The sequence below is a fragment of the Papaver somniferum genome, chromosome 5 (assembly GCF_003573695.1).
Source record: "Papaver somniferum cultivar HN1 chromosome 5, ASM357369v1, whole genome shotgun sequence".
Lineage (NCBI taxonomy): Eukaryota > Viridiplantae > Streptophyta > Magnoliopsida > Ranunculales > Papaveraceae > Papaver > Papaver somniferum.
Genome location: NC_039362.1, coordinates 132,568,018 through 132,591,324, shown reverse-complemented (window position 1 = coordinate 132,591,324; position 23,307 = coordinate 132,568,018). Strand labels below are relative to the sequence as shown.

The following is a 23,307-nucleotide window of genomic DNA, read 5'->3' as shown; positions in this document are numbered from 1 at the left end:
CACCTTATTAAGTTTCTAATTGATACCCTTTGCTTCATTTGGTTCCTGGGTTGGTAAAGTTTGGATGTATACAGGTCTTTGTTTATTTCCCTTTATTGGCTCGGTGATGGTCTGAAATTTTTCTGTGGCCTTGTTGGCGCAGATAGTGGTGTCGGCAAAAAGATATATTCCCTCCATTTTCAGAAGTCAGATATGTTAATTTTTTCAATTTGGACTAATTTTAGGTAACGCAGTCAGATCTTACGAAGCCACTGCAGGCCCGTTACTAGCTCACATTTTCAATGGCCTGTCAAGGAGCGGGCACACAGCACGGCAGAAAGAACAATCTGTCGGTGCACGCCGTGCGCCACCGCCCATAAAATAAATTCTTACACTTTCGAGATGCTTTTTACGTCGTCACGTGTCAAAAGACTAAATAATTACAGGGGGGTTAGTCCTCGAGTGATTTCTGGGGAGTTGAGTGTATTTTAAATCTCAGGAATTTTGAGAGAGTTTGAGAGAGTGTAGGGAATTTGAGAGAGTTTGGTGTTTTTGAGTTCAGGGAGTTTGGGGGAGTGTAGGGAGTTTGAGAGAGTTTATTAGAGGGAGTTTGGGGGAGTTTGATAGAGTTCACTCCTAACTCATTCTCTTTTAAGAAACAATAAACCCTCATTTGTAAATAACATTGATCTTTAATGAAAAGAAAAAAAATAAATGAAAATGATCATATTTCTGTATCAATAGAATGTTATTTTGTGCAACGAGATAATTTTTTTCCCCTTCAATTTAACGGTCTCCATACAATTCTAACTCCCTTTATTTATTTCTGAAATTAGGGTTCTTATTTGGGGTGGTTAAGGGAGTAGTGGTTGGTTATAGGTGGTGATGGTAGTGGTGAGAAAATAGTTTTGACGGTGGTTGCAGAAGTGGTAATGTAATTCAACTCAGGGAAGCGCTAATTGTGAAGACTTCTACATTTTTGTTTGCTGGTGCATCTTACGGGATATGTAGATCTAAACAAATCTATATATCCACACGTTTTCATGGACTCTAGATCACTATCCTAATATTTTCATAGAAATGTTTCACCGTATCATAATGGCCATCATCTGATAATCATTTCATCATGTTGGGAACAACATTTTTCTTGCTGAGATTTGAGAAATCCGTATGATTTGAAAAGAAAGATTTTGAACCAAATTTGGTTGTGAGACCAAAATACACTAAAATCTCTACTCTATTGAGAGATTTGTTGTGAGACCAAAATACACTAAAAATTCCTTCAAACTCCCCAAATAAACCAACTCCCTAATATTGTAGGGTTTTATGACTAACAGGGAGTTCAAGAGCTTTTTTTAAACTCCCCAGCAACTAACAGGTGTTTTCTAGGGAGTTTAGGAGACTCCTCTAAACTCCCCCACGACTAACAGGGATTTGGAGAGATTCCCTCAAACTCCCTCAGAACTAGCAGGAGAAAACTCAAATACATTAAAATCTCCGGAACTCTCCCACGACTAACCCCGTGTTAGAACGAGGAAACCGAGTGAATTAAAACGAAAAAAACCAAAATTTCATGTTCATTCATTATCTATCATCACACTCACAATCACTCGCCCTCTCTTCCAATAATATGATGATTAAATACCGTTTTCCTATCTGATTTTCTCTGCTGGGTCATTAAAAATAACTGCTTCAACTAAACCCAACCTATTTTTTTTTTTTACTCTTCACTTGCAGAAGCTAAACCCTAAAAGGAAAATCAGAAATCATGTCTTTCTTCTTTGGGTTGTTCATAGGAATCACTGTTGGTATTGGATTGATAATGGGTTTTGTTCGTTCTGAGAATTATCGATCAAAACGTCGATCTGATTTGGTAAGAAGAAGAACCAATATTAAAAGAACAAACTTTTTTTTTTCTTCTTTTTTTCCTTTTTTTGATTTTTTTTGTATGATCATTGTTTTAAAGGCAGCAACAGTATCAGCATTTTCAAAGATGACAGTTGAAGATTCTAAAAAGCTTCTTCCATTAGATTTTTATCCATCATGGGTTGTATTCTCAGAGAAACAAAAGCTAACATGGCTTAATCTGGAGCTCTCTAAGATCTGGCCATATGTTGACCAGGTAATAATTTGTAATTTCGTGTTGTTGCTGTCTCTAAATTGATTATGAGCTGAAATTGAAATGTAATTTATACTGTGGTTGTTGTTACAGGCGGCGTCTGAACTGATTAAAACCTCAGTTGAACCCGTTCTTGAGCAATATAGACCTGTTATACTTTCATCACTTAAGTTTTCTAAGTTGACACTTGGTACTGTTGCTCCACAATTTACAGGTTAGTTTTATTGGTAAACTAATTTCAATTTTGGTGCCTGTATGTTAGTTAGTTTAGCGTAAACTTTATAGCTTTCGATGCTTGGACTTGTTAAGTATTTAGCTCTTTGGACGAATTGGTTTGTTGTTCGCTTAGCTGTGTTACTTAGATTGTGACAAGTGGTAAGGCATTCTAGGGGAGTGTTCTGTTGATTCTGAATCAAAATGTTTCTTACTAGGCATTTTTTGAAGCTTGACTTAATTCGGGTGGTCTCAGAGAGACAAGTCAATGTATGCTCGCTTACTTAGAGCAGATTGTTAAGCTAGTCACAGATCGAATGATTGTAGTTCTCCCTGCCTCCCCAAAATCTTTCCGTGGAAATGGCTCATATTTCAGGGAATTGATTCCCTAGGTATCAAACACCAGCCTTAGGGAATTCATAGGTACCTTCTGATAACAGGGCTGCACAACAAGGAAATTTGCTTAAAATTTATTGTTTTGTAGTTTTCAAACAATTAAAAATGGATTTAGAGATGTTCTGCATATCATATCGTATTAATAATGAATCCTTTATTTGAAACTTCTCCTGATGCTTTATCTTCAAGCAAGCAAAAGGATGTCTAATGCTGCTGCTTAGCTAAAGAAAGTTATAGTTGGTATTACTATTAATGAAAAATGGCACTAAATTGCTGCTTTTATCATGAACATCTCTATTAATTAAGCACACACTAGTTAAATAACCAGTGCTCCTAATTCTATGTTTTACATTATATGAGCAATTAAGCACTGACACTCAGAATTATTCTTTTTTATTGACAAAATGAGGAGTTTAAGCACGTGCTTCACCAGCTTGTGTTGATTTAATGGGGATTTGTTTTTGCTTTATAATGTTTTATTTTAACTAGTCAGCTTGTTGTATTGTTATTGGAACGTGAAACTGATACTGGTTCATCATTTATGAAGGAGTTTCAATCATTGAAGATGGTGAGGATGGCATTACAATGGAGTTGGAGATGCAGTGGGATGGGAATCCAAGCATAGTACTTGATATCAAGACGAAACTTGGTGTTTCTTTACCTATACAGGTGATGTTTTAGTTCTCAGTTTTGATGTTATCTTTTTTCATATACTGGATACCGTACATATATCTTGCTGTACTGTTTATTTGTATTGTTGAGTGCCAATTTTGTACCAATATGCTCTTTGTTATAACCTTTAAAAGGGGCAAAAGAGAATACAAGAACAGTAAAAATTAACATTTAACTGGCTGAAAAGTGAAAACATGTTTTTGTAACTTGGCCGAGTTGATGATTTGTAGCAAATGGAGAAATTTACAGTTCTGAATAGCTTATATGTCACTTTGGCCATGTTCATGTCCTCTTGTGTAGCCCATTCTGTCTTCTCCATCACTTAGTAGGTTTCCATACCAAGACTCAATCCAATCTGTAGCGTCTACCGATTTTTCCATATCCCCTTTCTTGCTTTATTCCAACGCAGTGGATGATGCATCAACTCATCTTCTCTGATTTAAAAAATGCAAACAAGTATTTCTGCTTCAAATCAGAGAAATGATCATTTATTGCGTTGGAAAAAGCAAGAAATGGCCCGGGCTAGGTACTGACCAGTCCAGGGAATAAAAGGAGCTTTCGGGTAAAAAAGGGGGGAGACTCCTTTCTTCTTTCTATGGAATATTACTCTGTTTGCCCTAGAAGAGGCTGTAAAAAAATTTCTTGAATATCTCTCGGCGTAAAAATAAATTTAGGTTCCTACTATTCAACGAGCATCTTGTATTTCATGACCTTTGGCTGTAATACCGGAATGATTGCATCACGAATGTGATTGATTCTTCCTTTTTTTCTTTGGTCGAATACTGGAATTTCATTTCAATAATGGGTATATCTTCCAAAGAAAAAAAAAACAGAATCGTAAGATGATACACACTAGCTAAGTGTCGCATGGTGCTACATCATAGGCACACTGAGAGCATAGATAATTGTAACCGTATACATATGATCTAATTCACTTTGTATTTAGTACTTTATTTGTTTTTGTTTGCAACCTTTACTTTGTATCCTAGTTCAGTTTGAGAACTAGACCAGCATTGTGATCCTGCAACCAGTACTCTATGCATTTGTCCGCCTTTGGAATGTTTATCTCCTCATCTCTGCCTCTGGAATGTTATGTTTATCTCCCCATCTTTGTAGTTCCTCCTGTTGTGGAATTATATGAATGCATAAGTTTCTTCAGTTACCTATATCCACTGAGTCACTGACCTTGTAGGCTAAAAATACGAATTTCATAGAAGTACATTTGGTTTACTGGTCGATATATTAGCCTGTTGACCTCTTCCAAAATATTAGGAGAATTGGTTTAATTTATTTACCGTTCTCTATGCGACTATGCCTGTTTCTGTTAGAGAGAAAAATTACCTCCGCATGCCCATCTTTTCTATTACTTGGCATCCATTTTCATGTTTGCAGGTACACAACCTTGTTATTTTATTTTTGTTTGCTTTCACCTTATTGTCTGCTTAGCTGATCTTTCTTCCTTTCGAAACTTATGTAGGTCAAAAACATTGGTTTCACGGGGGTTTTCAGATTAATGTTTAAGCCACTAGTTAATGAGTTTCCTTGTTTCGGAGCTGTTTGTTATTCGTTGAGGCATAAGGTGCAGTTTTCTCTCTGACAGGAGTTTCCTTGATAAGCTTCTTCTTAAAATTTTGTTAGCAGTCTGGCTTAGTGCCCGTTTTCTGAACACTAACATGATACTTAATCTTACAATTATTCTGAATTATTGGATTGCAGAAGAAGTTGGATTTTACACTTAAAGTTGTTGGTGGTGATGTATCATCTATTCCTGGAATCTCTGATGCTATTGAGGTTCGGTCAAACTTGTATAAGCCATTTCTTTTCTTATTCCTGTTAAATGGATCAACCGCTTATGATAGAAGAGCAGTTCATCTGAGCAAATTGATTGGGAGGGTAGTTTACTCTCCAATGCTATCGAGGTTCAGCGTTACTTGTATGAACCATTTCAATTCTTATTTCTGTTAAACGGATCGATTGCGAATGACAGAATCACAGTTCATCTGGGTAAACTGTTTTCTAGGGTAGTTTACCAATGATGATTTTACCTGTTAGGAAGATTGTTTACTACCCTCCCAGTCCCAGTCTCCATATATGTAAGTCGTCCATATATCTCTGAAGCTTTTTTTAGCCTGATGAAGAATATCAAAGTTACCAACATCAGGCCTGATAAGTGTAAGATTGTTTAAATCCCCTAGATAATGTTATATACCATAGATCAAGTTTTCGTATAGGAATACTATGAGTAGTATACCCTTTATGCACTTCAATTTCCCTGACTATTAAACTTTTTGATGTCTATCTAATATATGTTTGTACGCTGATAATGTTGATTATGTCGTGTTCACGAGTCTTTGTAGATTTCATAATGATAACCTTGCACATGAAGTGTTTTTGGATGAAACTCCTAGTTATTATTATGAATTCTAGAATACAATAGAGATTTTATTACTGTTTCCCAGATTTTATTCCTTGATAGCACCTGTCAGGTTACTTATCTAAATTGCACCTTTTTTGTGCAGAGCACGATACGCGATGCAATTGAAGATTCTATAACATGGCCAGTTCGGAAAATTATTCCCATCATACCTGGGGACTATAGGTATGGATTTATTTATTGTACTTACTATCACCTTTGTGGCCGTAAGGGTCAATCCTAGTCCAAACTTAATGATCTCGTCCATGTTCTTGAAACTTTTGAAATTTCCAACCATGCATAAGATAACATAGGGTCAAGGTGTGTAACTGGTGGATGCTTCTTGGACCACTAGATCTCCCCTGAACCAGATCAAATTGGATTTTGTAGCGTTGCTTAGAAAATGTTTAGTTTATCTAGCCAACCAAGGCTCCAAACTCTAGGATTCCTTTTTCACTAGATAAATTCATAGTAGGTATACAAAACTGCCCACAGACCTATGGTTTGAATGCATAACATTTTTTGTGTGGATGACCTTTGATGTAAGACCCTTTGCATTATTGGTTGGACTTGGATGTGCATCATTGCTGCATGCTGGGTGCTAAGCCACTCCACCGCTTGTCTTCTTGGTGTTACATTTGATGCTCTCATGTTTCAGTGCTCATCCGTCTTAGTGTATCACAAACTTCTACCTGCTTCTTTTTGTGCTGGTTTAGTGATCTAGAGCTGAAACCTGTTGGGACATTAGAAGTGAAGCTTGTACAGGCTAAGGAATTAACAAACAAGGACATCATTGGGAAATCTGATCCGTATGCTGTAGTGTATATACGCCCATTAGCTGACAGAATGAAGAAAAGTAAAACAATTGTAAGTGAGCTGTTCCTCCTTCTCGAATATTTCTTTTTAACTTAGTTATCGGCCCATGGGGTTAAAAAACTAATTGTTGAATAATTTTCTGCAGAACAATCAGCTGAATCCTATTTGGAATGAGCACTTTGAATTCATAGTCGAGGATGCATCTACTCAACATTTGATAGTCAAAATTTTTGACGATGAAGGAGTTCAAGCATCTGAACTGATTGGATGTGCACAAGTGTTGTTGAAAGACCTTGAGCCTGGTAAAGTGAAGGATGTTTGGCTGAAGTTGGTCAAAGATTTGGATCTCCAGAGAGACACGAAAAACAGGGGCCAGGTACTTCAGTTTTCTTTCTCTTAGTTAAACTTCTTCCGCGATGCATGTTTTAGAATTGTTCATTGTTAATCTCTTGTGTCGTTCTTGGTTTAAAAATGTCATATAGAAAAGAATGTCCCCTTGCTGAGAAATTCCTAGCTGGACCTGGACTAGTATGTAAGATATTTCTATTATCTTCATATCTAGACCATTTGTGAATTTTGTAGCTTATGATGCACTGTGGATGGTGTTTGCTTACTAAACACACTGCTGCTCTGTAGAGGCTAAATCTATTCGCTTATAGCTTATCTGCAAAGAAATACCTTGGCAGATGGTTGTCTCAGTTAACTCTGTCATCACTGGTTTCTAAGTAATGGCAATCCTAAATGTTTTTGAGTTTTTCTTTTTGTGGAATCAATACATCCTTATCTTGAGTTTTAATCAACTGTATCATGCTTTTTGTTTAGGTTCATTTGGAGCTTTTGTATATTCCATTTGGCATGAAGAATTCGTTTACTAATCCTTTTGCTCCAAAATTCTCAATGACATCCCTCGAAAAAGCCCTCAAATCTGGGTCTGATGGAACTGAGGCTGGTGATCTTGAGAAAGCAGCCAACCAAAAGAAAAGAGAGGTCATAGTGAGAGGAGTACTTTCTGTGACAGTGATTTCAGCTGAGGAGGTGCCAGCAACTGATATGCTGGGAAAGGCCGATCCCTACGTTATACTGAGTTTGAAGAAAGCGGGAACCAAAAATAAAACTAGGGTAACTTTCTAACTTCACATAGTACAGGAGTCGTATGGTTTTCTTTTTTCTCTGATGGGTTGGACCCAATTTGTTTGGTTTTTGCTCCATGCACGTGCACCATGTCTATTACGTTCATCTTTGCTTGAACTTTCCCTATTTCTAAAAGCTTTACTGTTGTCAGGTTGTAAATGACAGTCTGAATCCAGTCTGGAACCAAACTTTTGACTTTGTTGTGGAGGATGGTTTACACGATATGCTAGTACTGGAACTTTATGATCATGATACATTTGGGAAGGTATGTCTTCTAAATTTCACATTCTAGCATAATTTCCTTTTCTTTTTTTTTGATTTATCGTTTTTACTTGATATAAGTGAACATGTTAAAGTAGCTACTGTTTATGTTTTAAGTTTATTTTCCCCTTGGAACTATTAAGCTAATATTTGCCTTGTTCCAGGACTATATCGGGCGATGCATCATTACACTTACGAGGGTTATTCTGGAAGGGGAATACAATGACACTGTCCCTCTAGATGGTGCCAAATCTGGAAAGCTGAATTTGCATCTCAAGTGGTCGGCACAACCAATATACAGAGACTCAACATGATGTGTGACAGGCTCGGCTGTGAAGCCTGGCAGGAGCCCAGGGTAGCAATTTTTTTTTTACTATATTAAAGGCCAAAATTTTAATTTGGTTATGATTATGGCTAAACGTCTGTAAAGTAAACCACCGGTAAATAGAAGAGACAAAAAAAGAAAGGGGAAAAAATGAGAGGATTCTATTTCTATTCATGTGTATAGGGATAGAAGACTTGGTACCTAAGTATGTGGAAACTTTAATCTTAGATATACGCATATCTTAGTCAATAAACCTAGGTTATAACTCCCCCTGGCCATCATGTCTAAGTCAATATGATATACACTCGAAAGTAAAAAACCTTCGGATTGCATATTAAAAACTTGCCCCCGAGTTCAACATGTTAATTACCCGCTTGCCGTTTCAAATAGAAACTTGCTCATGGTGAGGGTAGTGAAATTGTTCAGTGTAAATTGACATGTGTTGGATTCAAAACTCAGTTTTAGAATTGAATTGCACATAACCACAACCTCCTTATTTTTTTCTTTTTGATAAAGATTTTAATTTTAAGAGAAACTGAGACCAGCATGAGTACAAGTATCCCAGGAGTTCTTCCATCCTCATTTGCAGCTCCTTCCACCTAAATTTGTTTATTTAAATTAACATCAACAGTATATTTGTAAATGCAAGAGGATAGATAGAATATAAAAAAGATAGCTTCCAAAATCAAAACCAAAGGCAGCTGGGAAATCATTTCTGCTGAAACCATTATTCCCATTTTCAACTACAATTCCACAAAACTTGCAAATACATGAAGAAAAATAAACAATCGTTTGACTCTCCCATACTGTCTTTTTCATCATTTCTCTCATTAATGCTAATATAGCAGTACCTTATCTTCATATGCCACTTTTAGATTCTCTGGCTGGAAATTAAACAATCAGACTCTCCTCTGCTCTCAAAAGAATCATCTTTTCAAGGAATCAACAAACGACTACAAGAAAAACAATCCTGTTAAAGGGGCGGGTGGTTCTATTGGAGGGGCGGCAAGGATGATAGCAATATCCCTATTATTGGTTAGGGGTGTCTTATAGGGGTTGTTAATTGATTAGATTACCCTTTTCACCTCAAATGGACTAATTTACCCTTGTTTTTGTGGTTGAAAAGACTGAATTGTCCTTCCCTATTAACCCAATTGAAACTGAAAATCAAAACAGTTTTTTTTTCAACTTTCCTTTTTCTTCTATTCTCCTCCTCTCTACCACCATTAAAACTGATTTTTCATCGTCCTCTTCGATTAATTGGCGAGTTGAAAAATTGATAATCGTTGATTTGAAACTATATTAGAGATGCCGAAGAAGAAGGTTGACGAAGATTGTAGCCGTTCTAATGAACCAAATCCTCCATCAGGTTAAGAACATCAATTTGAAACTCCTCAACCGTCAAAATCAAGCACAATGACTTATTTGAGGTATGTTTCGAAAAACCCAGTTAGGGTTTAGTCTATTCTTTGATTTAAGTTAGTTTTGTATGAAAAATTAGGGTTTTGGATCAAAATTGAAACTGGAAAATGATTTTTGCATGTGAGTTACGGTTGCAAATAACCCAGATACCAACCGTACCTGCATAATTTGAAGAACTTACGGTTGGTAACTACCCAAATACGAACCGTACTTTATTTCTTTTGAGAAATTTGTTAATGTTCGGTTGGTAACGAAACATTAGTTACGAACCGTACATTCTTCTGTATGTTTCAAATACTTTGTACGGTTCATATTTGCATCTCACTTACGAACCGTACTTGAGTTTCGGTTTGCAACTTAATGAAAGTTACCAACCGTACATCTTTCTGTATGTTAGGATTTTTTGAAGTAGTGAGTACGGTTGGTAACTATAGCTGAATTACTAACCGTGGTTGTGTTACGGTTGATCTCGATTCCTTATTTACGAACCGTAACTATTTACGATTTGTAATTTATGTCTTATTACGAACCGTAATTAAACCTAATCACCATTTTTTGAGTGTTTTGTTTTCTATATTATTTGTTCTACGCTTAGTAAATCAATCAATTGTAATTCTTGTGTAGGAATCCTGATAGGGTGAAGAAAAAGAGAGGAAATGACTTAACCTCGATTGATCATACGCCTACCCCTCGCGGTGACAAGTATTTAGGTGTAGATAATAGAGGCATCCACAAGAATGAGAAGAAGAAGAATAGGTTTGAAATTATTTTAGGGAACAACCTGTGGCTGAATCTGGAGTTGAGCTAGAAGGAGTGGAACATAATGATCAAGAAGAGGTCGGAGTCGAAACTAACCCTGAAGGCAATGAAAATGAAATTGTGGAGGAAGAAGCTAATAATGATGAAGATGAAGAAGAATTTAAAGGAACCGATGATGATGGAGGGGAGGAAGAGGAAGAAAACGATGAAGAGGAGGAAGATGAAGAAAATGATGAAGAGGAGGCCGATGAAGAAAATGATGAAGAGAAGGAAGAGGAAGAAAATGATGAAGAGGTAGAAAATGATGAAGAGGTAGAAAATACCAAGGGAAAAGAGGTAGTTGTAGCTGCACCTCCAAGGCAAAAGAAAGAAAAGAAGCCGAGAAAGGAGCCCGCACCGAAAGGGATGCATATTCCTAAAGGCAAATATTTGTTGTTGCCACCGAAGAAGAATAAAAGACCTTGGGGCGAGGCCCCAGATAAGTCTTCAATCTTATTTGGTTATACCAGTTCCTGATCCGCAAAAGTCTGTCAGACAAGGGTATGTATTTTGTTACTTTTCTTAAAACATTCATTATTTTGATACATTTTGTTTGTTTATTTCAGTTCACCATAATATGCTTATATTTTTGTATATTTGTTTTCTTAGGACCACGCAAGATGCATTAAGTTGCTCAAGCGTCAAAGGGGTAAACATTGGCCATTAAGTCAAGAATGTGCTTTGGTTCGCAATCTAGTGGCTAGTACAGGACTAGGGCCTGGAATTCTTCACCTTCAATCGGAGTATGATAGTGTTGTGGTCTATGCCTTCAGGGAACGATATTGGCTTGAAACCGATACGTTTCATCTTCTATTTGGAGAGATGACAATAACACCGGACGATGTGAAGCAAATTACTGACCTTGAAGTTGAAGGAAAATCTGTGTTTGAAGGTTTCGACAACAACATGTCTTGGACTGACCTTTATATCCTTGTTCAAGAAACACTTGGGTGGGAGAAAGATGAAACTGAGATGGAGTTTCAGTTGGCTGATGGTTATGACCCTGCTGAACCACATAAACCACAAATCATCAAAAAGATATTGTTGAAGAATCTGAGGACCAAGTTTGAAGGAACAGCAGCAAAGGAAAGGGAAGGTCAAGTGATGGATGAAACAACAATTAGGCGTACAGCCACAGCGTATTTGTTGTATTCTCTTGGGACCGTATTCTTTCCCGATAACTCGGGAAATAGGGTCAATGTTCATTACCTACAACTGTTGAAGAATTTGGACAACATCAAAAATTATTCGTGGGCCACTGAAACCCTTGCATATTTACTTGACAGCCTAAGAAAGGCCTCTAGGGTTGGAGCTACTGAAATTGCCGGAAATGTTGCGATTCTAATGATAAGTTTGGTTACATTTTTCTTTGTTTGTTATATTTTTAGTCATGTGTCAATTGTTTATACTTAATTTATTTTTTAGGCATGGGTTTATGACCACTTTCCGAGCCTGTGACCTCCTATTGAGTGGGAAGAACATGATTATGGCCCTACGGGAAAGAAGTTCAAGTTCACTGGCAGACAACTAAGGAACAAAGAGGAGAAGCTCATTCAAATGAGGGAGAAAATAGATGCTTTCACTGTTGAAGATGTTATCTTTGACCCTTATTTGAGGATTGAAAATGGAGTTGATGTCCGTAGGTTCACAGAGACCGCAGGTTACAATGGACCATTGTATCATCCCACAGGTTACGTTATGACCAATCCTCGTCGAACTCTACGCCAAATTGCTCATATTCAACAAAGGGTTGTAGAGGAAAACTTCAAATTATCCAAGCAAGGATCCGAGAAAAAAGGTCCCACCATTGTGCTAAACTACAGGCCAACTCCAACGGTTGATGCTTGGAACAACCGCCATGAAGAAAGGTACCAACTCGCAGCGGGAGAGGCAATTCCTTGTAACAACACGAAAGAAGCCACTGCTGATTACATGGGTTGGTATTCTCATTTTGGTCATCCATATGTGATCAATAATGATCCGGAGGCCTAACCATATATTCAAGAGGCTATGGCTCAAAGGAAGGCGGTCGACGAGACTAAAGAGAAAAGAGGTCTATTTGGTTTGACTTGGAAGAAGCTATATTTCATGTGGGTACGTAATTTTGTTATCCTCATGACTTTGGATTTTAAGATTAATGATTATTATGAAATAATCTCTTAACACTATTTTTGATATGTGAATAGAAAGAGCGAGGACAAGCTTTGGAAAATAGCATGACTTCATGCATCCGTCGTAATGGTGTGCTTAAAGCTCGTGAACAAAAGATCTTGCAAGACCAAATAAGGAACATGCATAATCCAAACATGGCAGAAATGTATGAGGGGTTGGTCACGGACGAAAGAGGCTTAAAGAGGAGTAGAAACTCTCTTGGAGGTGAGGGTAGTAGCCGTCATCAACCTTCATCTAGCAGCGAAGAGACAAATGATGAAGAGGTGGTGCACAGTGTGGGTACTAGCCAAAGAGGTGGTCGTGGTCGCGGTGGTCGTTGTGATGGTCCTAAAACTCGTGGTGGTGGTAGCACCAACAAAAGGGATCGTGGTGGCCACCATGCTTAGTTATGGATTTATGTTAGTTGTGTGTGATTAGTTGTGAATTTCGACTTATGGATATTATGACAAACTAATAGTTGCGTGTTAATTATGGATTTTAGCTTATGAAGTTTAGCATATGGGTATTAATTATGAATTTGAAGTTATTTGTGTTAGTTATGGATTTAAACTTATGTATGTTTGTTTGTGACAATTTTTGTCTGAAATTTTGAGTTACAGAGTCAATTACGGTTGGTAACTATTTTTTGTTATGAACCGTTGCACAGACTGGAACAAGCATTTTTTACTAACTTAAGTTACGGTTCGTAAAAATTAATCGAGACGAATCGTAGTGAAAGTTACGATTGGTAACTCTTTCACCCTAACCAACCGTAAAACATCCTGTAACCTATAACTTTGATTACGGTTCATTTTGAGTCACAATTACCAACCGTACCTCTGTATATTTTGATTTTGACAGGTTTAAGGTTGGTAATCTTTCCGTCTAAGGAATCGTAACTCTGGGATTCAGTTTTCTCCAGAGTTACGGTTTATCATCTCTAAACAATTACGAACCGTAACTTTCGAATTCAAAATTTTACGTAGTTACGGTTCGTTATTTGCTTACATTCACCAACCGTAACTAAACTTTTGGCAGAAAAAAATAATTGTTTGGTGCTTACAGTTGCACTGACATGTCCTTGTGCAATTCGAAAATATAGCCGTTGAGACATTCAACAACTTCATTTTCAAAAAATAGATCCGTTATTGAAATGTCCTTGCACTAACAACTTCATTTTTTTTGTTATAAATATATACTTATCCTCCTTGCTAGAAGTTACACTTCCACATGAATCATTTCTTACCTTAACGCCGATACGAACTTCTCTTTGTGCGGATCCAACCAATTATCCAACAAATACTTCACAACACTTGGATAACCTATTTTCCAATGAGCCACTAACATACGAGCTCTATCCTCATATTCATCCACGGTGATAGGATAGGTCAAGGCTCTCCACTCTGTTTTGAAACTTTCCCATTTTAGTTTCGCCAACTTGTCATCCTTCTTAAATTTCTCTTTGGCATCCTTTTGTTAACGTAACGGTAGTTTCTTTATTCTATCCATTTCGTTTTTTTGGTTGGACGGACAAGGCGCATGCACTTAGTTTCAATACTTTTCCACAAGTGGAACGTGCAAAGAAGGTTATGAGCTTCCGGGAAAACCCTTCTTATTTCATTCAACAAAGCTTGTTCCTTGTCGGTAATAATCACCTTTGGAGTATATCCCTCTACGTAGAATAGCTTCACTTGGTTTAATGCCCACACATAGCTCTATTCGAGCTCATCTTTCAAGAAGCAAAAACCAACACTAAAAGGAGCATTGGTAGAAATTTGCCCGACAAAGTTCAACAACGACATCTCAAACTTGTTGGTTTTGTATGTGCAATCCATTAGAAGGATTTGATGAGAGCACCGTGCCAACTTCACAAACTCAGGATTAGCCAACAAAATATGTCTTATTCGTACTTTCTCATCATCATCGTGGAAAACCGAGTAATTATTCGCCTCCCCCAAATGCCTTAATTGTTGCATTTCGTTCCTTTGTTCCCATTTCTTAGCCTTCAATTTTGTTCTTGCGTTGTAGATGTTAGCCAAAGTAGAAGCATTTTGTGGGTTTCTTTCCTTTAAGTGAGCGAGGATATCAACGGGATTCATACGAATTTGTGTCAGTGACTCTACAATCTTCTCTTCTTCTTCGGTAAGGCGTCCAACATACGAATGTGATAGCAAACTCTCCGGTATGGGGTGGTTATGACTACCGCATACAACTTTCTCCAAAAACCACCTTTTTTCCGCGTTCCTTTTAAATTGAAGCTTGAAGGGGCATCGGGTCTTCTTAGTGAACGTAGTTTGCTTCCTCTTTGCCTTTGCTACTTGCATGGTACCCTTTTTTGCATGACTTCTATGTTGTCCACTACACTCGCAAACCATTTGAAAGGCACTTTCACTAGTGGTACCATTACAAACTATGATACACATATTCAACTTGCCTCGTTCTCTAGCCCAATGCTTTACATCATCTTTTTCCTCCCATGTCTCCTCGGTTAAATAGTGAGAGCTAGAATCTTGGGTGAGAAGTTGATTTGCTAAAGGTTGTTCATACATTAGGGGAGGTACATCCACGATATGGACAACAATATACCCACATTAGTCTAAAAAAGGCAACAAAACGAAAACATATATAAAGCTACGGTTGGAAACGACACAGGAAACACCAACCGTAACGGAGATACGGTTGGTAACTACAATCATTTAGAAACCGTAGTTTAACTCCGGTTGATAATGGTCCTCCTGTAACAAACGGTAAATAGGGTGAAATGAAAATGAAAACAGACAGAGAAATATACGGTTGGTAAAAACACAGATAACAAACCGTAACCAAGTTACTGTTGGTCTCGATTTACACATTACCAACCGTAAAAAGTGCAGTAAATACTGCCATGCACATGATGATTTACGATTGGTAACCACTGAAGGACATATCCAACCGTACTGGGCTTACGGTTCGTCCCGAAAATTTTCTACCAACCGTAGCTGGTAATACGTTTGGGTTTTTCCCCAAATTGAACCAGTTACGGTTGGTATTGGATACTTTACGATACGTAACATACAGTTACGGTTGGTACTAGATAATTACCAACCGTAAGTTCTTCTTAAATTTTTAAAAATTTGATTTTTTTTTACGTTCTTTAGAGAATTTTAAGCAACAAAAAGCTATTGGGAACTAGTTTAGAAGTATACCTGGTGATTTTTCAGTGCTGGGTTCTTCACTTTGTTGGGTAATTTCTTCAATTGGTTGAGATTGACCTTCACTATGGGTTAAAACATCTGTACCATCTAACAAATACTCCATATCAGGATCTCCATCAAGAGGTATGTAGTATTTGTTTTCTTTATCGTATAGAGATTCACCCATCTCAAATTTGCCACTGGAATCACTCATTTTGGTTGAGTGAATCAAAATCTAGAGTTTCACAAATATCACATAAGTTTTCTTTTTCTTCTCCTCTAAATTTTTTTTTATAACTCTAAACATCTGATTTTAGAGTTATTATAAGTGAAAATTAATTAGCAACACTAATCTTGATTATCAACAATAATCTTGATTATCATCACTAATCTCGATTATTAATAATAAGGGTTAATTGGTCATTTTTCATATTTTTTTTGATAAAGGGCACTTGAATTACCACCTAATGACCCTTTTTGTCTTATTAGGTTTGCTGCCCCTCCAATAAAACCACCCGCCCCTTTAACAGGATTGAAGAAAAAACGTCCAGAACTTGGCTCCTTTGCTTTTTTTTTTTTTTGAAAATGTGGGCTTAATTTGACCATGAGGAAGCATAAATACTTGCACCCAATTTTGAACCACTCCAAAATAAAGAACCCCGTTCTAGGACGTACCTAAAAATTTCAGGGCATACTAACTAACACCTTGTTTGTTTACTCCTGACTCATCTGAGTCGTCTGGATATGACTGAAATCACATGACTTGAGTCAGATCTGACTCAATATGTTTGTTTTGAGTCAGATCTGACTCAACTGACTCAAAAGAATGTGATTCAGTGGTTTGATCCCATGAGTCAGGGGTACTTATTACCTGACTCAAACGAGTCCGAGTCAGGGGTTAGGTCTGAGTCAGAGGTCGAGTAAGATCTGACTCAAATTTGAAAACAAACGATCTGACATCTGACTCGCGACAAGTCAGGTGTTGACTCAAATTCAGATCGCGAGTCAGATGCAAGCAAACATGGTCTAAGACAAAAACGGGTTGTAAATAGCAAAATCAAAATCCCCTTAACCAAATAATTTTGATTAGTGATTAATAATCTTGATTAGGGATTAATAATTTTGATTAGTGATTAATATAATTTAGTTATAAAGGTTTGTGTGGATGAAAAATTTTGAGGAAGAAAAATAAGTTAGGTTTTTATTGAGAAGGAGAAGGAGAAAGTGAGAAAAAATTTGTATCTTGATTCAATGGATGAGGAGGGTCACTCTTCATCTAAAAAACCTAGGAAAATACACATCAACTACAACAAGGATCCAGAAATGGCTGATTTCTTAGATTATGAGAACGATTTTACACAAACTCAAACTCAAGCACAAACTCAAGCTCAAACTCAAGCTCAAACTCAAACTCAAACTCAAACTCAAACTGATGATTTTTAGTATATCTTGTGGTGAATCAAACAGTTTCAGAGATGGATTTCAAAACATCATGAGAACCTAAAAATGAACTGATCCTCAGGACTCAATGTCATATATAAAATTATGTCATCACATGAAATTCGAATTTAATAAAATTGGAGTTGGCAATATTTATTTATCATCCCCAATTTAGAATTAACCATCTTTTCGCCAGAATGAAAAGTGATCATATCTTTTTTTTCAGAATCGGAGAGAGTATTTCCTAAATGAATGAGACGTTCAATAATACAAAAAGACAAATTCTCTCATGGTACAAGTTTTTCTTTCAAATGGACAATGCTTTGGCAATAAAGATGGACACAACTTCAACTCTGTTGCTTTTCTTAGTAGGAGGTTCCCAAACAACACAACACCCCTTAATTTCAATCTTGCATTCATTACCCCTTAGTAGGAAATTGAATAAATACACCTGAAATTACAGGTAGGAGTAGTCAATATGATTGCATTTAGTTTCGACTATATGATTGCATCTAAATAAATTTGATATGTTTTTCTTTTAATCATGAAGAATCTCTATGAGAATTTCATTAGGATCCACTAGTTTTCGTACCTTTGCCAATTTATATTGACAAAAAGGGGGAGAATTAATGTGTAGTTCACACTACAAATACACATAGTTTACGGATCATTATGTCAGGGGGAGTGGTTTTCATGTGAGATGAAGTATTGACTAAGGGGGAGTGATACATATCACCATAGTATTGTTGTCAATGTTGTGATACAGTTGGACTTTGATGCTGTGTAATAATACTATGACACTGTATAACAATGATTGAGAGCTACTATTTTTTCATTGGTATAGCTACGGATCTTCAACAACTATGATGCTGAGTTGAACACATTCAGAATCACTGGAGTACTTGGAAGTGACGAAGATTTCAAGTAATGTTGAAGAACCAAGAAAATCAAGCATTTGGGTTGAGAGCTACAAAGTTTATTTGTTTTGTATTCCATATGTATTGATAGTTTTATCATTAAAATTGAAAAAGGGGGAGATTGTTAGAGCACTGCTCGGTCGAACTCGCAAGCGTTTTTATCTCAAGCTTGTTTGTCAAGTTTAGTTGCCAAAACTATAAGTCTTGATTTCTAGTCTACTTATAGCTAAGTCTCGGATTAGGATAGAAAGTGTAGTTGAGCATTAGACTTCACGGGTTTCATCGATTGAAGACGAAGAACTACTAAGGGGAGCTTGTGGAACTTCATCAACAAAAGGTATGTGGAGACTTGAACTCATCTATCACTCAAAAGTCTATCTACTCTATCTCCTATTTGAGACAAAATTCGTATAGCTATATAGACTTCAATTATACACATTTGGTATTTCGAGCTGAGTTTAACTCGCTTACATATTTCTCGAAATATGTGTTGGTAAGCTTTCGCTTTAACTAAGTTCATCTTATATTCTTGACGAAAGTCAAAAGATGAGCATGTGAAAATCGCCTTGTAACATCTTACATGATTTGTGCGAGACAGTCATTGATGTAGATTCAGAATGTTTCGTATTGATCATTCGATCACTTGAAAATTGCTTTGAATCTAATAGTTTGTGTAAGACAGCTATTTTCGTCTTCCGAGAATATTTCAATGGTTGAAATGAGAGTTTAGAACAATTGGATATAAGCATAATATGCGTACTTGCATATGTGTGATCCAAGTCCGGGAACCATGGTATGCATACCCGTGTGCGTACTGATTGGTTTACTTGAGGTCCGAGAACTAAGTACGCATACCGGTACGCGTACTGGCATGAGGTTCAAGTTCCGGGACTTTACTGAGTTTGGTGGCATGCGTACCTGTTTGCATACTGGCGAATCCAAACTTAGTCCGACCACTAAGGTATGCGTACCCATTTGCATACTTGAGTGGATTATGTTCTAAAATCGGTTTGTTCATGAACTAATACATTTATATAATAAGGAATGCAATCATTTGCAAATCGTAGCTATAATGTTCATGACTTGATTCGAGTGAATCAAAATCGATTTTGCTTCAATTGTGTCTTGTATACTTCTATGAAAATATAATCAATTGAACAACTCTAGAACTAGTTTCATTTGAGTCATTTGAACTAGTTATGGTTAAGATGAATGAGGTTCATACGAAAGTGTTCATATGGCTAACTTCTGTTAACTATTGTTGAGCCAACAAAGGTGTACACGTTTAGGTACGGTTACTCATATCTAAACGAAGTCACTTTTCATTTGTGTGTAACAAGCTAAGTTCGATGTAATGGTTGAAAGATATTATCTTGAGTCTAATCAGGTTTTCATCTAACAGTGAATATTGAATGCTTTGTTACCCAGGTAACATTGATTGCAAACCCTGATTTAAAGAATATATAAGGGAGAACTCTAGCAATTGGGAAACCTAATACCCACGCCTCATGTGTGATACTAGTTGCGACTAGAGTCGATTCTCCTTTAACCTTAGGTTTTTTTCCAAAACCCTGTAGGTTAACGACTTGAAGACTTCATTGGGATTGTGAAGCCAGACCCAACTATTTTCTATGTAGTTGCGTGTTCTGATCTTGATGTTTTCTATCGTGATTGAGTACTATCTTCTCGAAGATTTGCTCGAAATTTAATCTCCGATAGGCAAGATAAAAAGTAGTCACAAACATCTTCGTTTCATCGTTTGTGATTCCACAATATCTTGTCTCGCTACCATACGATTAAGATTATTGTGAGGTGATTGATATTTCTAGGCTGTTCTTTAGGAATATAAGTCCGGTATATCAATTGGTTCCTGTTCATCTTGATTTATCAAAATACGGAACAAAACTCATAGGTTTATCTGTAGGAGACAAATTTATCTATTGAATAGACTTTTCTGTGGGATACAGATTGGTTTATCAAGTCTTCGACTTTGGGTCGTAGCAACTCTTAGTTGTGGGTGAGATCAGCTAAGGGAATCAAGTGCATAGAGTCATGCTGGGATTCAGAGACGTAAGGAGTGCAACCGTACCTTGATCAGTCTGAGATTGGTTAGGACTCAATTACATTCCAGTCTGAAGTTAACTTGGAGTAGGCTAGTGTCTGTAACGGATTAATACATTGTGGTGTTCAAATATGGACTAGGTCCTGGGGTTTTTCTGCATTTGCGGTTTCCTCGTTAACAAAACTTCTGGTGTCTGTGTTATTTCTTTTTCGCATTATATTTGTTTATATAATTGAAATATCACTGGTTGTGTGTAAGTTCAATCAATTGTGAATCCAATCTTTGGTTGTTGATTAAATTAATTGACACTTGGATATTGGTTTTTGATACCGTCCGAGTTATTTCTTATATTCAACAGTGCTCGCAAATTCCTATTTGTTTGATTGCAGATTGAATTGAGAAATTAAGATATAACTATTTGATATACTTTTTTTAAGATTGAGTCTGACTGTCTAGTTGATTCTCTCGAAAGTATATTGGAGTTAGTCCATACAGATTGCTAAGCGAAATATTGGGTGTGGTTGTTAGACCCCCGATTTTTCAATTTGCTTTATAAAGGCTTAGCTTAATTATGTTGAAGCAAGACCTTCTTTTTTTTTTTTGTCGCGAAAAGGGAATATTTAATCAAAACATAAAGATATCACTAATAGTGACAACAACGTTATAGAAAAAGAAGGAAGAAAAAGAAGAAGAAAAATAACTTGTCCACGAAGGAGAAAACTCAACACACTCTTAAAGAAACTCCAAACAAGAATCTACCTAAGAGCCTTCACAAACAAGAAAACCAAATGATACGAACACTAAAAGTTATTAAATCTTCAAAGTTCCCATTTTCATCATGACTCGAATAATTAACTGCATCAATTTTCTCATCATTGTCAGTGTTAGGATCGAAATCTCTCAAACCATCACCATCCTCTGAAAAGAAGAAGGTACCCAAATAAACCATAATATTTTAAATATCAACCTATAAGTCTGGTATCTTAAGTGATCGTCTATGGACAGAGTCGAGACAATACAACTTAAGTCATATACCTTGTGTGATTTTCTATGGACAAGGTCGAGACACTACAACAACAAGATATTTAATTGACAATAGTTACGGTAATAACTGATTGACTATTAGGATCAATGTCAAGTAATTCAGATTGACGTACGTGTGTAATTTACTTAATTATAATAACAATTATAATTCGGAAATAAATTAAATAACACAACAAATTTTGTTAACCAGGAAACCGCAAATGTAGAAAAACCCCGAGACCTGGTGAAGTTTCGAATACTCTCAGAATTAAGCCGCGATACAAAATCTAATACCAACTTTGTATAGTTGATACCAAGTAGACTACCCCTAGCTACTTAGTTTCCTCAGTATCCTTGCACCTTCGAATTCTAGAGTCACGCACGTGAATGGAAAATCCTTTGGATCATATTCCAAACAATAAAGGAAGATTCTGTTTGGTAACCACTTTAATCAATCTCTGCTAAAAGATATTGTTGAGTTGTTGACAAAGGCTTTTCCGTTTAAACTAATAAAATCTTTTGTATGGTTAGATCAATATAAACTTTGATTGCCGAAATAACCAATATCTAGATTCACAATCAATCAATACAGAACTCAAATAGAAACTATAAAGCGATGCCGATATTACGCAACTAGAGAATCAAGTCTATCAAAGATAAACACGATTCTAGTTGGATCCCAGCAAATCAAGGTTTGTGCACTAAATCCACAAGATACAGAAAATAATAAGAAACTCTTCTTTATCTTCAAATCTTCTATTACCTTATATAACCTGCACAACACAACTTGAATCCTCTTGTGATCAATCACACACAGAACAAACTTTGTTAACAATGGATTATCACAAGATGTCTTTAGATCCGAAAATGGTTCTAAAGATCCCGTCGATACTCTGATCTTGTTTGAGCGAGCCTTATATCAGAAGAGAAGGTTCCCAATGAAAAAGCGTGGGTCTAACAACACCACCCAATATTTCTCTTAGCAATCTGTATGGACTAACACCGAAATACTTTGCTAGAAAATCAACTAGACAGTCATACTCAATCTATATAAAAGTATCTCAAGGAGTTATTATCTCTCTCTTGATTCGATTTTTACTCAAGCTAAAAACAATAGCGAGTCTTTATCAAATACAAGGAATAACTTGGACGGTAATAAAAGACCAATGTCCAAGGATCAATCAATATCAATCAAGAACCACATATTGGATTTCCAATTGATGATCACGAACGCACAACCTGTATTATTTCAATTATATAAAATATAATGCGGAAAAGAAACAACACAGACACCATAAATTTTGTTAACGAGGAAACCGCAAATGCAGAAAAACCCCGGGACCTAGTCCAAATTGATTACACACTGTATTAAGCCGCTACAGACACTAGCCTACTCCAAGCTAACTTCGGACTGGACTATAGTTTAACCCCAATCAATCTCCCACCGATCCAAGGTACAGTTGTACTCCTACGCCTCTGATACCAGCAGGATCCTGCGCACTTGATTCCCTTAGCTGATCTCACCCACAACCAAGAGTTGCTGCAACCCAAAATCGCAGACTTGATAATAAACAAATCTGTCTCACACAGAAAAGTCTAGCAAAGGATAAATCTGTCTCCCACAGATAAACCCTAGGTTTTGTTCCGTCTTAAGATATGAAGTCAAGGTGAACAGGGACCAATTGATAATCCGGTCTTCTATTCCCGAAAAACAGCCTAGATTAATCAATCACCTCTCTACAATCCTTCCTGACTGCACATACTGTTTGTCGAGGAATCATAAACAGTGAGACGAAGATGTTTGTGACTTCTTTATCTTGCCTATCGGAGAACTCTCACGATCTCAAGCCAATCAATCGATTGTACTCGTACGATAGAAGATGCAAGATCATATCACACAACTACGATAAAATTAGTATCGATCTGGGTTCACAATCCCAATGAAGTCTTTAAGTCGTTAACCTGGTTTTAGAGAAGAAAACCAAAGGTTAAAGGA

General features: G+C 36.7%; 1 protein-coding gene across 1 annotated transcript; it reads left to right on the top strand.

The window, feature by feature from the left end:
• The first annotated feature begins 1,499 nt into the window (after window positions 1-1,499).
• Window positions 1,500-8,593, top strand: LOC113282756 (synaptotagmin-5-like). Its single transcript, XM_026531823.1, has 12 exons — window positions 1,500-1,852; window positions 1,946-2,101; window positions 2,192-2,312; window positions 3,255-3,376; window positions 4,857-4,958; window positions 5,096-5,170; window positions 5,899-5,978; window positions 6,509-6,659; window positions 6,754-6,984; window positions 7,431-7,727; window positions 7,891-8,004; window positions 8,165-8,593. Exons 1-12 carry the CDS (start codon window positions 1,748-1,750, stop codon window positions 8,312-8,314), a joined length of 1,704 nt encoding a protein of 567 aa, XP_026387608.1. The 5' UTR covers window positions 1,500-1,747; the 3' UTR covers window positions 8,315-8,593.
• The last annotated feature ends 14,714 nt before the right edge of the window (window positions 8,594-23,307 follow it).

What these genes read in the sequence shown, in the direction of transcription:
- LOC113282756 (XM_026531823.1), top strand. Translation starts at nt 1,748, where the DNA reads ATGTCTTTCTTCTTTGGGTTGTTCATAGGAATCACTGTTGGTATTGGA. An exon ending in GTGTTTCTTTACCTATACAG is followed by an intron (nt 3,377 to 4,856) that starts GTGATGTTTTAG and finishes AAACTTATGTAG; the next exon opens with GTCAAAAACATTGGTTTCAC. An exon ending in ATCATACCTGGGGACTATAG is followed by an intron (nt 5,979 to 6,508) that starts GTATGGATTTAT and finishes GTGCTGGTTTAG; the next exon opens with TGATCTAGAGCTGAAACCTG.